General features: G+C 34.2%; 1 protein-coding gene across 2 annotated transcripts; it reads right to left on the bottom strand.

Moving 5' to 3' along the window:
- Nucleotides 1-5,968: 5,968 nt before the first annotated feature.
- LOC108967574 (poly(ADP-ribose) glycohydrolase) lies at nt 5,969-8,842 on the bottom strand. 2 transcript variants are annotated; one of them, XM_018931096.1, is made up of 4 exons: nt 8,471-8,842; nt 7,748-8,396; nt 6,778-7,687; nt 5,969-6,704 (listed from the first exon to the last, which is right to left on the bottom strand). In XM_018931096.1, the coding sequence occupies exons 1-4, from the start codon at nt 8,532-8,534 to the stop codon at nt 6,102-6,104; spliced, it is 2,226 nt and encodes a 741-aa protein (XP_018786641.1). In that variant the 5' UTR covers nt 8,535-8,842; the 3' UTR covers nt 5,969-6,101. The 2 variants fall into 2 exon arrangements, with proteins under 2 accessions (XP_018786641.1, XP_018786640.1); XM_018931095.1 differs by having other exon boundaries at nt 7,748-8,411.
- Between the last annotated feature and the right edge of the window lie 3,950 nt (nt 8,843-12,792).

Here is a 12,792-nt window from a genome sequence, read left to right on the forward strand (position 1 = left end):
CAATTTTGTTTACTTTCCATTGAATGATTTTATAATCAAAAGCATATTTCTGCACAATTTTATTTGTGATTTAAACATCCTTTGCCATTTTTATTGCCAGGGCTGTCAGCATGTGGTTTCTAGCGACGAATTCGTGCATAAATATGTTAACTACTCGCATAAAATACAAAAAATATTGCTTTTAATGATAGAATTTTTTAAATGGCTGAGAATTTGCTAAGACACGTTTAGTGCTGGTCTCGTATCGGCGGCCCAAGGTCAGAACATAACAGATATATACATATATAAACATCGACATATGTATATGAATGTATGTAAATACATAGTATGTATGTAAATATTTAAGTCAGTTCTACACTTTAGAAGCGTGAAATAATTTGCTTCTACTTTTTGTGGTACTTCAAGTCTAACAAGCTGAAACATATGTAGATACATACATACATACCTACGAAAATGTAAATACTCTTCAATTATTGAAGTCAAAATGAAATAAACAAATAATGAATATATAAGCAGTGAGAAAAACATCTGTCCAACCTTCTTCCGAAAAAAATCTTGTTATATGTGAACCTCTCAAACTTGCCTTTATGCTTTGGAAAAGAAATGAGATTGATGAGGAAAACTCCTTAATATGCTAAGAGATTCTAAATTTCTTACTCTACAAATGCTTTTATAAGAATCATAGATAGATTGATTGAAAATAATTGAGGTTTTGCACTGCGACCTATGGTCAGTTGTGCCCGCTCCTATATCACATATGGTCACAAAGGTCCTGCACTCTGAATAATTCCGCGATGGAGGTGATGTGATTAATGTTCACGTAGATGAATCCTAGATCCTTGAGCCTGTTTCTAACGGGTTTTGAATCCACTTGCTCAGTACTAAATGTTTCCGTGCCAGTGAGATAAAGAAATGCCCGGAGTGTCGAGAATATTGCTGCCGCTAATGCATCAATTGAAGAAGACCCAAAATCAGTCTCTCAAACGTCGTTCTCAAGCGTTATGCCTCTCTGTGACGTCGCTTACATCCTTACAAGATCAAATCGACGCAAAATCTGAAGCCGCTTGACCATCAGAATTGTCGTATGATCGTGAATTGGGCTGAGCAAAAACTTGAAAACGATACGGATTTTCATCAAACAATTGTTTTCAGCGATGAGGCTCATTTCTGGCTGAACGACTACGTCAATAAGCAAAATATGCCTTATTGGTCAGGCAGCAATCTACAAGTACGCTATGAGTCACTATGGCATCCCGAAAAAAAAAAGTTTAGTGCGGTTTATGGGCCGCATTTATGATAACCGAATATTTTTAGCCCAAATTGGAAGATATGAACTTGGAAAATATATATGTATTGGCATAGTCAATTGGCCGCCTCAGTCATGCGATTTGACGCCGTTAGACTATTTCCAGTGGGGCTTTGTCAAGTTTATGGTCCATGCCAACAACCCAGTGTAGATTGATGAACTTCTTACGAATATACTATAGAACGTGAAGTTGCAACAGTATCGGCCGATTTATGCTTGAAAACCGTCGAAAATTAGGTTCAGCGTCTGGACTTCTGCAAGTGTGCCCCTGGTGGCCATGCGATTTCCATACATAATGAGATCGAATGTACTATCAAAGGAATGCTTTTTCAAGAATCATAGATAAATAGAAGATAGAAAATAAATGAGGTTTTGCACTGCGACGTATGGTCTATTGTACCCTCTCCTACTTATGGTCACAAAGGTTCAGCACTCAGAAAAATTCCTGGAGCTTGCTGGGGTCAGGGTCTTGAACAAAATGCTGGGCATTCTAGAAGCAAGTGTTCTGTGGTCAGTCTATGTTCTGGGGTTGATCATATCTTAATCAAATTGTTTGTCGCGAGCACGTGTTTTTGATTGGTACAAATTATTCAATTATACATGGTCGAGAACGCGTACATATACTTATGTATAAAATATGTATGTATATCAATAACTGATATGCATTTCTTTTATTTAAAATTTCTGGAAAAGCGAAAAGACTTATTTCACGTGTCAGAAGTTTTTATAAAGCGGTCATGCGACCACTTGAGTCAATATCGGCATTTCAGACTGAAAGCAAAATATATATCAAAAATGTTTAATAATAATATTTATATCTTAAAAATTGATATTTTCATTTTAACATCCATTCATTTTTCGATTGGGTAGTCAGCGAAAGCAGAGTCGTCGTTCAATGACCCAACACGCTTAAAGACTTGGCCCCAATTATGAGCAGCTAAGTAAACACGTTTATGTTTACGCTGCAACTATTGCACACTTAGATGCGAAAATTATCGCTTATATAATAAGTTAAACAAAAACTCATATGCACTGTATTTAACAAATAGAATCAAATAAAAACTAAATATTTTTTTGTAATATTTGCATTCCAATTCGCCCTAGTTTTGCTTTGCTTAATGCGTATAAATAAACTTGCAACGCTATCGATGGGGCGTATAACAAACAACATAGATGCACACATACCTACATACAAGTACATTTGTATTATACACTACACTACTGCCAATTGTGTGTTCAGGCAACTTGTGGCTTCCCATTGTGTAAACGCCAAACAGTGCGTTCGTAAACTTTGGACTATAGGCGTTGTTGTTTTTGTTATTGCTTTGCAATTTATTACACTACTGTAATGGATTAAATTGAAGAAGCTATTTGCGACGGAGCAGCAAAAGCTGTAAAAGCTGCCCAGCAATGCCTCAATTAATGTAATAGCGGAAACTTCGTGCGTCCCATGTTTTTGGGGTCCAACGTGGCGCCGTTGTTTAGATAAAGCCGAATTCATGCGTTAACACAATATAATCGATATTTAATGAATTGTAACTATTATAGCCTGCAATTGTCATAAGTAATTTATTTTTATTGTCGAAGCGTCAAAGTTAATGAATATGAACAGGCGTTAGATAAAATTGAAAAAAAAAAAGTTTTCTTTTAGGGAGGAATTTAGGTTGAAAGTAATGGGAAAACTACTGAAGGAAACGTTTTCAATTAGGAGATGAGTTTTTTCTCTCACTTAAGGGGTTAGTTAAGTGAGATTAAAGGCTCTTCTCCGAATCATGCAAACTCGTTTCGACTTCGAGATCAGTCTAGAGGTTTCAAAAAATCAATTTCTCTTTTTTAAAATACTTTAGGAACATAGAAACATTATTCAATTGTTAGATTAATCCAAGCTAAAATTTTCTCTTTCACTTGCGATCTTCGACAGTGTCAAAGCATTCAGCATTCGAGTCCACCAACTCCGTAAGTGAAACTTTAAAGAAATTCATCTCGAAACTGCACTTTTCTATTTCGGATACAATAGTCCTATAGAGACTAAATACATACATATGTACATACATATTTTTTTCGGTACTCTAAGAAAAAATTATCAAAGTTATACTTTTTTTGAGAGCTTTAAATTGGCCTATGCCCATAAGAATGCTCTTAGACTCAATGGGAGTTAGCATCCTCAGCAAGGTACACAACTTGTCGCTGACCACCCTTCAAATACCCGTTGTGAGGAAAATCGGAAGAGTGGTCCACTTACTAAAACATCGGAAACCCGCCAACAAAGTTGAGTTCAATCGGCCGACCACTCTCCTCTCCAAGCAGTTTCTGCTGGGATGTTTTCGAGTAATTCAAATTCTATTTCGACATAAGCCGACCAGATTTCGGACGCTGCTAATTTCAGAAATACACTGGCCACCACTCACAATGGAGCCAAAAACACCTTCAGTGACTTCCACTCAGCGAATGTCGTCTCTTGAGTCAAACCATCACACATTGCAGACAAGGAGCTCGAGTTGCCGCGAAAGTCGAGAGTGTCCCTTGCACAGCTATGTTCTGAATACTTTAGCAGGTTAAACTTCTACTTATCCATAATCGACCCCGGCATATCAAAAAAATGTTTGGCTTACAACGAGTTCCTGCATGACTCTAACCACCTCTTTGCATGTCCAGCTAACCCTACACAACTGACATTTCTTTTCCTATGTTCAGACCCTGTCGAGACGGCACGTTTTCTGTGCCTACCTTTGGATCATCTCGATGACAACTTAACTGAACTTTACCACCCTAAGACTATATAACAGTTAAAACAACAACAACGCTGTATGAAAAATATTTATTTAAAAAATCCTAAATATAATGGTTTGCCAGCATTCCAGCCTAAACCACCGAGATATACTTAGCTTACAGGATTGAGAAACCGTTAAAACAACAACAACAACTTAGTTCACCTACAGCTCTGGCTTACAGACTTCTGCTGACGTAAACGCGTTCTTACAATAACCTGCTAAGCTTATGGCGGTATATTTTTATAATTTATGATAATATCTGAGCACTAGATGTCTGTATATATTTGCAGGTAAGTGTCTTGAATAATTAAATATTAATTTGCTTACCTTTTTACACTGCTGTTTTTTCTTAAATTTTTCTGAATAGGGTGATGCAAGGAGTATATACATACATATGATATTGTGACGTAATTTGATGAAAATGATGAATATTTTAAATAAAAGCTTGCAATTTTTCTTGAGTTATGTCTGAAATAGTAAGTAACGTGTATGAATTTTTAATAAATTGTAAATTAATATTCAATAATGAATGTAAGCATTGATTCTTTTAAAATAAATATTCTATACAATACACATACACAAACATACCTATGTATATGTATATACAATTGCCATATAAAAATGTAGATACATATGTTTATATACTTGTATATTTGTGCGCATGATTTTTTTTAAATATCTCCATATATTTATATACATGAATACAGTACTTATCGGTTCTTATACCCACATTATAAATATAAATAATGAATTCAAATTCTATTCGCTGCTTAAACCTACGTTTTGTTTTTCATTTAATGTGTCAGTCATTTGCTGCATAATGACCTTGATGTTGTTGATGTTCGTTTACTTCGTGATGGCAATAAAAAATGTATCAAAACTCATTTTATTTGTTTCCAATCACTCAGATTAAAAGTTGAACGCGAATAAATACTAACAAGCGTGCTACTGATAACGCCATTCATATCAGCAGACGCTATGGCCTGCAAATGAAATCATGCCGGCACACGCGTACGCAAATTGCAAAGAAAGAACCTACTCGATTTATAATTAGTATTTGGATTATTTTTTATTATCCTTGACTTGTGGATAACAACCTGTCCGCTTTGTGCGCACTTATCAGTTAATTATAGCAAGAAAAAAATTATCACTCAAAAAATAAAAAAAAAAGGTTGCGACTGCTTATTACAAAATTATCTTAAATACTTTGCTCGTTAAGCATCACTAGTACTCTGCGCCAATAGTAAAGCGGCATGCATACAAATAAACATTATAATAATCACAGCAAAATATATTGTTTTATATTTAAGATGATAGTAAACAAATCTTTTTTTAAACAACATAGTAAAAATTTAATTTTAGCAACCAGACACTTGATCACGCACACTTCACGCCGACACGCACACACTTACATATATAGATAGACATAACAAGCCACAATGTTTAATTAATTTAAGTTAACATCTAACAATTTCTGACCGGCATAAACAAAAAACTTGAGTTGCAAGTGTATTCTCGAACGCTACACGCTACGCAGCAACGACGACGCTATTTTACGTAAAAGTTGGCAAGCAACATGTTGTGTACACAAGTGCATCGTGTAACGGCGATAACAGGCGCACATGTTTAGCAGTCGCGTTTCTTACATTGCCGTATGCATTTATTTTTAGCGAAATTTGCAGGAGTGCAATGCTCTTTGTTTGCGCTGTGCGCGATTATTGCTGTTGTTGCTGTGCGCAACACAAATTTAACAGCGAAGACGTCATTCACACAAGCGAAAGCTTTCAATAATGCAACGGTGCGCTCCAATCAAAATACATACATATGTATGTATAAAGCAGTTTGCTCTTGCACCAATACTTGCATGATCTCCCTTTAAATGCTGCTGTAATTATGCGTAAACACTTTATTCTTTGCTAGGCAATTATTTATATAGTTTACAATTTTTTAATCATCTATTGAAGTACAAAATATGCATTATTGCATGCTTTTTGCTCGTGTTTAAAATTTCATATGTATAACCATTATTGTTGTTTTGTCGGTGTTTTTGTGTTCGGGTTGCTGATTTTGCTAAGGCATATACGCTTTGTATCTGGCCCGTTATTCGATTTTGTTGTATAACATTGATCTAACATTTCCAGTAGCGAACGTTGGCGCGAACCTGTGGGCTTCTCAGACGACGGCGAAACATTTGATTTTCCCAATTGCTTCTCCGTTGAAGTATTATTTTTGCTTTTCGATATTTGTGTTTCTGGGCGCGCACTTTCGGCACTATCAAGCACAATTTCTTCACAATTCAACACATTAGCAACGCTATCGTTTGATTGTGATTGATTTGTAAGATCTACTGTTGAGAGGTTTGGTGCATTCTTCTCTTCTTCTACTTCTGCTGGCGAGCTCACCCAAGTACTGGTTGAGGATATGGTGATTTCAGGCGCAACTTCGGTCCCTTCGGCATCCGAATCGGAAGTGGAGGCGAAAATATCTTCACTTAAATTGATTCGCCGTGGCGCTGACGTGGAAATTGGCTTCTCCTTAGTAATGGTTTGCTTCGGCTTCAACCAACTTATCAATACATTACGCATACTTTTATTCTTTGGTGACGTCAACTTCGTCTTCGGACTGCGCTGGAAACAAAGTGTTGTAAATTAAATATGAACACTTGAACCGAAGGCTGATATAAGTATTCTGTAAATATACCTTTAATGTGTTACTAATGCAGCCGTAGATGAAATTATACAGTTCATTGCCGGGCATATTTTGACTTTGGTAGCTAGTGAGCAAATTCCACAAATCTTTTACACACACATTATGTTCCAGCAAGAAGGAGTGCATGCAGTGCACTTCATCGCGCAGTTGTGCATCGCCAAATGTGAAATATACAAGCGGTCGTTGGGTTACGGTGCACACCATTAACTGCAGCAATGCTTTCAGACGCGGATCGCCGCCAAAGGCACCACAGCCCCAGTTACCTGAAGCCACGCCAGGTGCCGGTGTGATTAATGTGTGTTGGAAGCCTACATATGCCTTATTCAATTCGCGCTTGATCTGATCTTCCCGATATTGATGTTGTGATTGCATGAAGTGGAGCGCATCAATAGCCACGATATGGGTTTGACGACGTCTTGAGCTATCACGTGGTATGCAATCTTCATGATTACCAGCCCATTCAAAGGTGCTTGCATAACCGCTGTAATCACTAAAGCGCTCAGCACCAACCATCAATAGTGCCTCTGTGGGACGCAAACACTCTGTGAACAATTTCGAGAGCAGCAGTTCAGGACAAATTACAAAACGTATTTCCTCTTGTACACAGCCTCCGCCGAGTACCCCACCACCAAGGAATTTATTGGCGAAATCTACTTGCAGCAAACCAAAGCCCTGATCTTCAATAGTGCCATCAGACGTAATGTGTAAAGGTGTAACACCCAAGGGTGCTCTACATTCGGCCCAGTTAGGCAGTTCTGTGGGTTCTAAGCTGCGACGTACAAATGTCACAACACCAGTGGGTACATTAGAGCTATCACGTTCTGTTGGGCATACACGTCGAAAATAATGGCAGATGCACTTAATTTTTTCTATAACTGCTTTACCACCACTTTGGAAAAGCCTAAAATATAATTATTTAACATAGGCATTGTATTTAAAATTTATTCAGTTATTTATATACCTATTAAAATTTATATCCGGGAACGTGCTGTACTCTGAGCGCTTCTTCATTGTATTCCGTCTGGGGAACGTGCAGAGAAATGCATTAGCTAAGAGACAAGAAATCTGCTGCTGCGTCAAAGTCACTGAATGATTCTGTCCTTGCTTGAGCAAAGGAATTGGCGCTTGTACCAATTCCGGCAAGCGTAAAGCCAAACGTATTATACGTGGTAGCAAATCTTCGAAAAATACACGCGATTCACTCTCATCTAAGTCATCTTCAAAAAGGCGGTGCAGGGAACGAAAGTTCCACTGACCTTCATATTTAGTATTGTAAGAAAGTATAGCCGCTTGCAATTCCTTACTGTTAGTAATAGGCTGTAATAATGCTTTTTCAATCATTCCCCAACGAGCTTCTATTGTGGAACTGCCATCTTCCGCTGTAACTGGATATTGACTTTTACTGGAGCAGGGCAGTCGCACATGTATGGCATCCCATTTGTGATGTGCTCGTAATGGACGTGGCGGCACATCGTCAGGCTCACGTATAGGACAATGATAAAGCACTGTATGGGTATCACTAGGTCTCACCGCTGGCAAATGGTCTAATTCAAACTCATTCAAGCCGCGATGTATTTCCTCCATCGAACAACCGCGCCACTGCTGATCGTCTGTAGGGGATTCCGCTAATATATTTAAATTGAAAAATATGATTCATTTTACAATGAAGAGCATTAAAACTCACCGCCGTTTTCAATACACACGCCATTTCCAGCACTGGTGTTACTGCAACTGCCACCTTCAGCCATTCTTCGAATGCAAGTAACTTTTATTGTGCGTCTGCAGTTAATCGCAGACTTATATATAGTTTGCTGAAATTGGCGTAAAATTTTAGCAAATTAACAAATCCTATTGTCAACCGAAAATTCCTGCACACAGAAGAGATCAGCACTCTTTGGAGAATTGGAGAAATGTAAATAAGTCAGCTGTTCGGTGACAAGCACGCAATAAATTATTACAAAATTATTTATAAAAAACGTTTATGAGTACAGTGTAATTTATTTATTTTTTCGCCTAATACTAATTTACGTTGAACGCAAAAAATTATGTTTTTACTTTTGTGTGTTTGTTGTTTATAAAACATTTTGACAAATGTAACCGAATTTCCTAAAAAGTGCTGCCCAGTCAATGTTTTCAATTCTCCACTATACAATTGGTTACCTTGCCGGACTGTAACCTGACATTCAATTGAATATTTACTTTCCTAAGGCATATCCTTCAATATACAAAGTCACAGGTATTATATTCTTAAACAAACCACGAAACAAAAAACAATACATTTAAAATATTAACATAAAAATATAAAGATATGATTTAATATGCCAGTAAAATTTTAAATACATAGTTTTTAAAAACATTAAAGAATAATTGGCAACCACTTTTTCTTTGATACAAGTATTTAAACGTTTTGAACAGAGGAAGTGAAACTTACTTATTTTTATTAAAACTTATTTAAAATACACAGTCAATTACTTTAATAAATCTTATGAAAGATCGTAGTCAGCTTGAGGTAAATGCCAAACTACAAATCGGGATACAATAGTATGGAATGTATATGTATATAAGAATTACTTTTGTGCCGGTAAGCAGTTGAAAGTTTATTTTACGAAAAATTATATAAAAAATTGGAATTCCGTGCGAAGTTTTAAAACATATGGTTTTGATATACATTTCCATTGGAGATATCGAGATAGATTTCCTTTTCTGCAGATATTGTGAAAGACATTTCATAAAGCCCGTAAGAACTAGACTATTATAGTATTTTAAATTAATCGCATGTGTCTCTCAAGCTTTTCTAATTACTGCCCCATCTAATATGAATGTATACACATTCATATAGATATATATGTGTGTGTTATATAAAAACTTACCACTCCCTTTGCCAAGAAATAAAAGCAATTTGTTTCTTTTTTGTACATATATAAAACTCCATGTATGTATGTATACATTTTGTTTGTCTGTTTTATTTATTTATTTAGTGTTTTGTATCAGTTTTATAATAACTGTTAGGTGTGTACATTTTTTGGTAATTCTTTTATTTATTATTTATTTGACATTCAATTGAATTCGAAACTTTGTTTGTCCTTTAGTTCTTCAAATTTTTTACAGAACAAAATACAACTTCTATATATTGTTGTTGTAAAATTAGTTATGGCTTAAAAAACTTAAAAATTTTCGTAATTGTTTGCAATAAACTGGAACGGAATAATTGAATTTGTTTGTATTCTTTCACAAAATTCTTAGATTTTTGTGTTTAATTTTTACAGTTTTGTCTTTCTGTGGCAGGCATTTAATTTCATGTTTTTGTAATATTTATTTATTGTTTGGATCTTTACACTTCGTTAAATATATTCAGTAATTGTAAAATTCATCTGTAATTGTTTTGTAGCATGTTAAATGAAAGCTTTAATTAACACTAAATTATGGACCGGTGGAATTGAAACATTTTCCTGTTTTTTGATTTCCTACTAATTTGCACAATTATAAATTATTTCATTTAAAAAAAAAATCTTTCTTTTTTTTACTTAAGACTTTTGTGTCCGTGTGTCTGCGTGTAAGATTTAAATTTTACATATTTTTTGTTTTTTAAGATTTTACATACGTCAATTTAACTTTTGTTTTGTTTGCTGAGTAAAAGACACGAAAGTGAAAGAGGTTCGCATTAATTTCTTAATTGAATTTCTAATAATTTTTAATTTTTGTTCAGCTAAATATATACGCGTGTTTTGGGTGGGTGTATATTCGTGTGTGTATGTATGCTTGGGTATCTTAATTTTTTTTTTTAATTTTTAGTGGCCATAATATAAATGTTTTATGCCGAAAAAGTTGTTTAAAATTTACTTTTTGTATGTCTTGTGCTTAAGTTAAAACATCGAGATTTGCTTAAAATTTTTTCGGCTTAATTTCAATACTTTTTCACTTAAATTTTACTTTATCCAAATATAAATTTTTTTCGCATTCATTTTAATAGCCTAAAATATTTAATTTGATCAATTTTTGATTTGTTTATTCTTTTAAAACACCAAAAGCTTAAATTTAGAGATTTTAAATTTTTCATTTTACTTTACTTTCTAAACCTTTTTTAATTTTAATTGTAGTTTTTACAATATTTAAATTTTGAATTTTGTTAGTTAATTTCATTAATTTCTCTTTTTTTCATACATGTCCACGCCTGCAAATCTATTTTAAATAGATATTTTCAAATAAATATTTTTGAATATTTTATGAAAGAAAACTTTTTCCAGTATTGTTTTGCAGTAGTTTCATGTATGTGTGTGTTTATGTTAGCAGTTTAAGCAGTTCCACTGTACTTGTTTTTGTGTTTTTACTGAATTTTGAATTCTAATTTGCTGTTTTGAAACGTCAACGAAAATCACTTCATAAAAAAATTTAGTTAAATTAAGTTTACAACATTATCACATTGTTTACGTCTTTGTCCATAGCACCTTTCGCTTTTGAATAAAACATTCCTACCTCCTTCTGACGCTTATATTTTTTTGGTTTTAATTGAGTTTGGACGAGTTTGATCGCTAAATGTAATATTAATAAATTCATCAGCTGTTTTTTTGTTTATGTTCGCAACATTGGAGACTTTGTGAAAATTAAAACGTAAATTGGCAAATGTAAAACTATTAATGCATTACGTTGGAATAATCGTAGTTTAACATTTAGATGTTAAAAAAAGTAGAAATCAAAGCTTTCTCCGTAGGTTTGTCTGAAAGTCACATAAAAAAGATCTTGAATGCTTTTTTTTTTATATACTTTTGAATGTTGATTTTAAGTCGCTGAGTTGCTAATGTATTGTTAGATAAAAATACATTGAGTTAAGCCAAAAAATGAGTTAGAACTCACTATTGAGCTTTGAAACACTGTGCTCAATATTGTATTATAATAAAGAGCGTAAACTTAAGCAAAATCTTTTGAGATAATAATCTCATCTAAAATTTTTCAGTGTCCGAACGGCCAAAAAATGATGATTTTTTTGCTTTCATTGCTTCACTTTTTTTGAAAATATGTTTTATCAAAGTAATTCAATTATCTCGACTTAGTATCTTAATCACACAAGCTGTTTTTTTTTTATCTAATACACGAGTACTATAAAATTGTTCAAAAAAGTTTTAAAATATTTTATAGTTCCATGAAATATCAATTTTAAAGGTAAATCGCTGAAGCTAAAAACTTTGTTAAAATAAATGTTTTAATAACTCTAATTCCTTTCAGATTTCACAATAAATAAAAACAATATCGACCAAACTCGCCTTTGCATCCGAATCGTCTTGCGTTGCAATTCTCTCCGATTTAAAATCAGCGTCTTCAAAATCAGCGCCTCTTACGTCTATGTCATGTAACAAGCCTAACTTTCCACCTCTCTTTTAATCTTATTGCATACTTCACCAATTTCCGCTACTTATACCTATAAATTCTCACCATCATGCTAATACAAATTCTCTAACCATTATTTCTTATTTACTTTCCTCTCTAATCTATCACAAAAAATAGCTTAACCTCTCGCCGATTTCTAATCGTTCCGCACAATTTTATACCCGCTCTATACAAATAATCTAGCGCTCAAACCATCTACACACCTGTACATACGTTTGTAAACCTAAAAATACGTACACATGTTCCAATACTAGTTGTTGCTTAAACTCTCCATTGCCACTTATTCACTATATATACTCGTAATTTACTGTTTTTACTGTCGTTTCGTTTCGTTTACGCATTGCTTAACATTTACTACGTTCTTTATCTCACTCTTTAAGGTTTTCGTTCCTCCTTTTTTTTTTGTTTTTACTAAACACACACGTAACTAATGTTCCAATTCCGCACATTCCTTAAATAATAATAGCATAGTTGAACTAAGTGGAATTGTATAAGTTCTAAATAATTTGGGGTTTTGTGTGCATAAATTTGTTTTTGTTTTCAAATATTATGTTGTTAAACCTAATTTTATAAGGCGCTTTTGTTGCAGTAAACAGTTTTTCATTTGAAGGTTCAAAAATTATA

This window comes from Bactrocera latifrons, unplaced genomic scaffold (genome assembly GCF_001853355.1).
Source record: "Bactrocera latifrons isolate USDA-ARS-PBARC rearing strain unplaced genomic scaffold, ASM185335v1 scaffold_19, whole genome shotgun sequence".
In the NCBI taxonomy this organism is placed as follows: domain Eukaryota; kingdom Metazoa; phylum Arthropoda; class Insecta; order Diptera; family Tephritidae; genus Bactrocera; species Bactrocera latifrons.

Coding starts and splice junctions, on each gene's coding strand:
- LOC108967574 (XM_018931095.1), bottom strand. CDS start 8,534: ATGGCTGAAGGTGGCAGTTGCAGTAACACCAGTGCTGGAAATGGCGTG. Junction 8,412..8,470: donor CGTGTGTATTGAAAACGGCG/GTGAGTTTTAAT, acceptor TAAATATATTAG/CGGAATCCCCTACAGACGAT. Junction 6,705..6,777: donor GCATTAGTAACACATTAAAG/GTATATTTACAG, acceptor CTTTGTTTCCAG/CGCAGTCCGAAGACGAAGTT.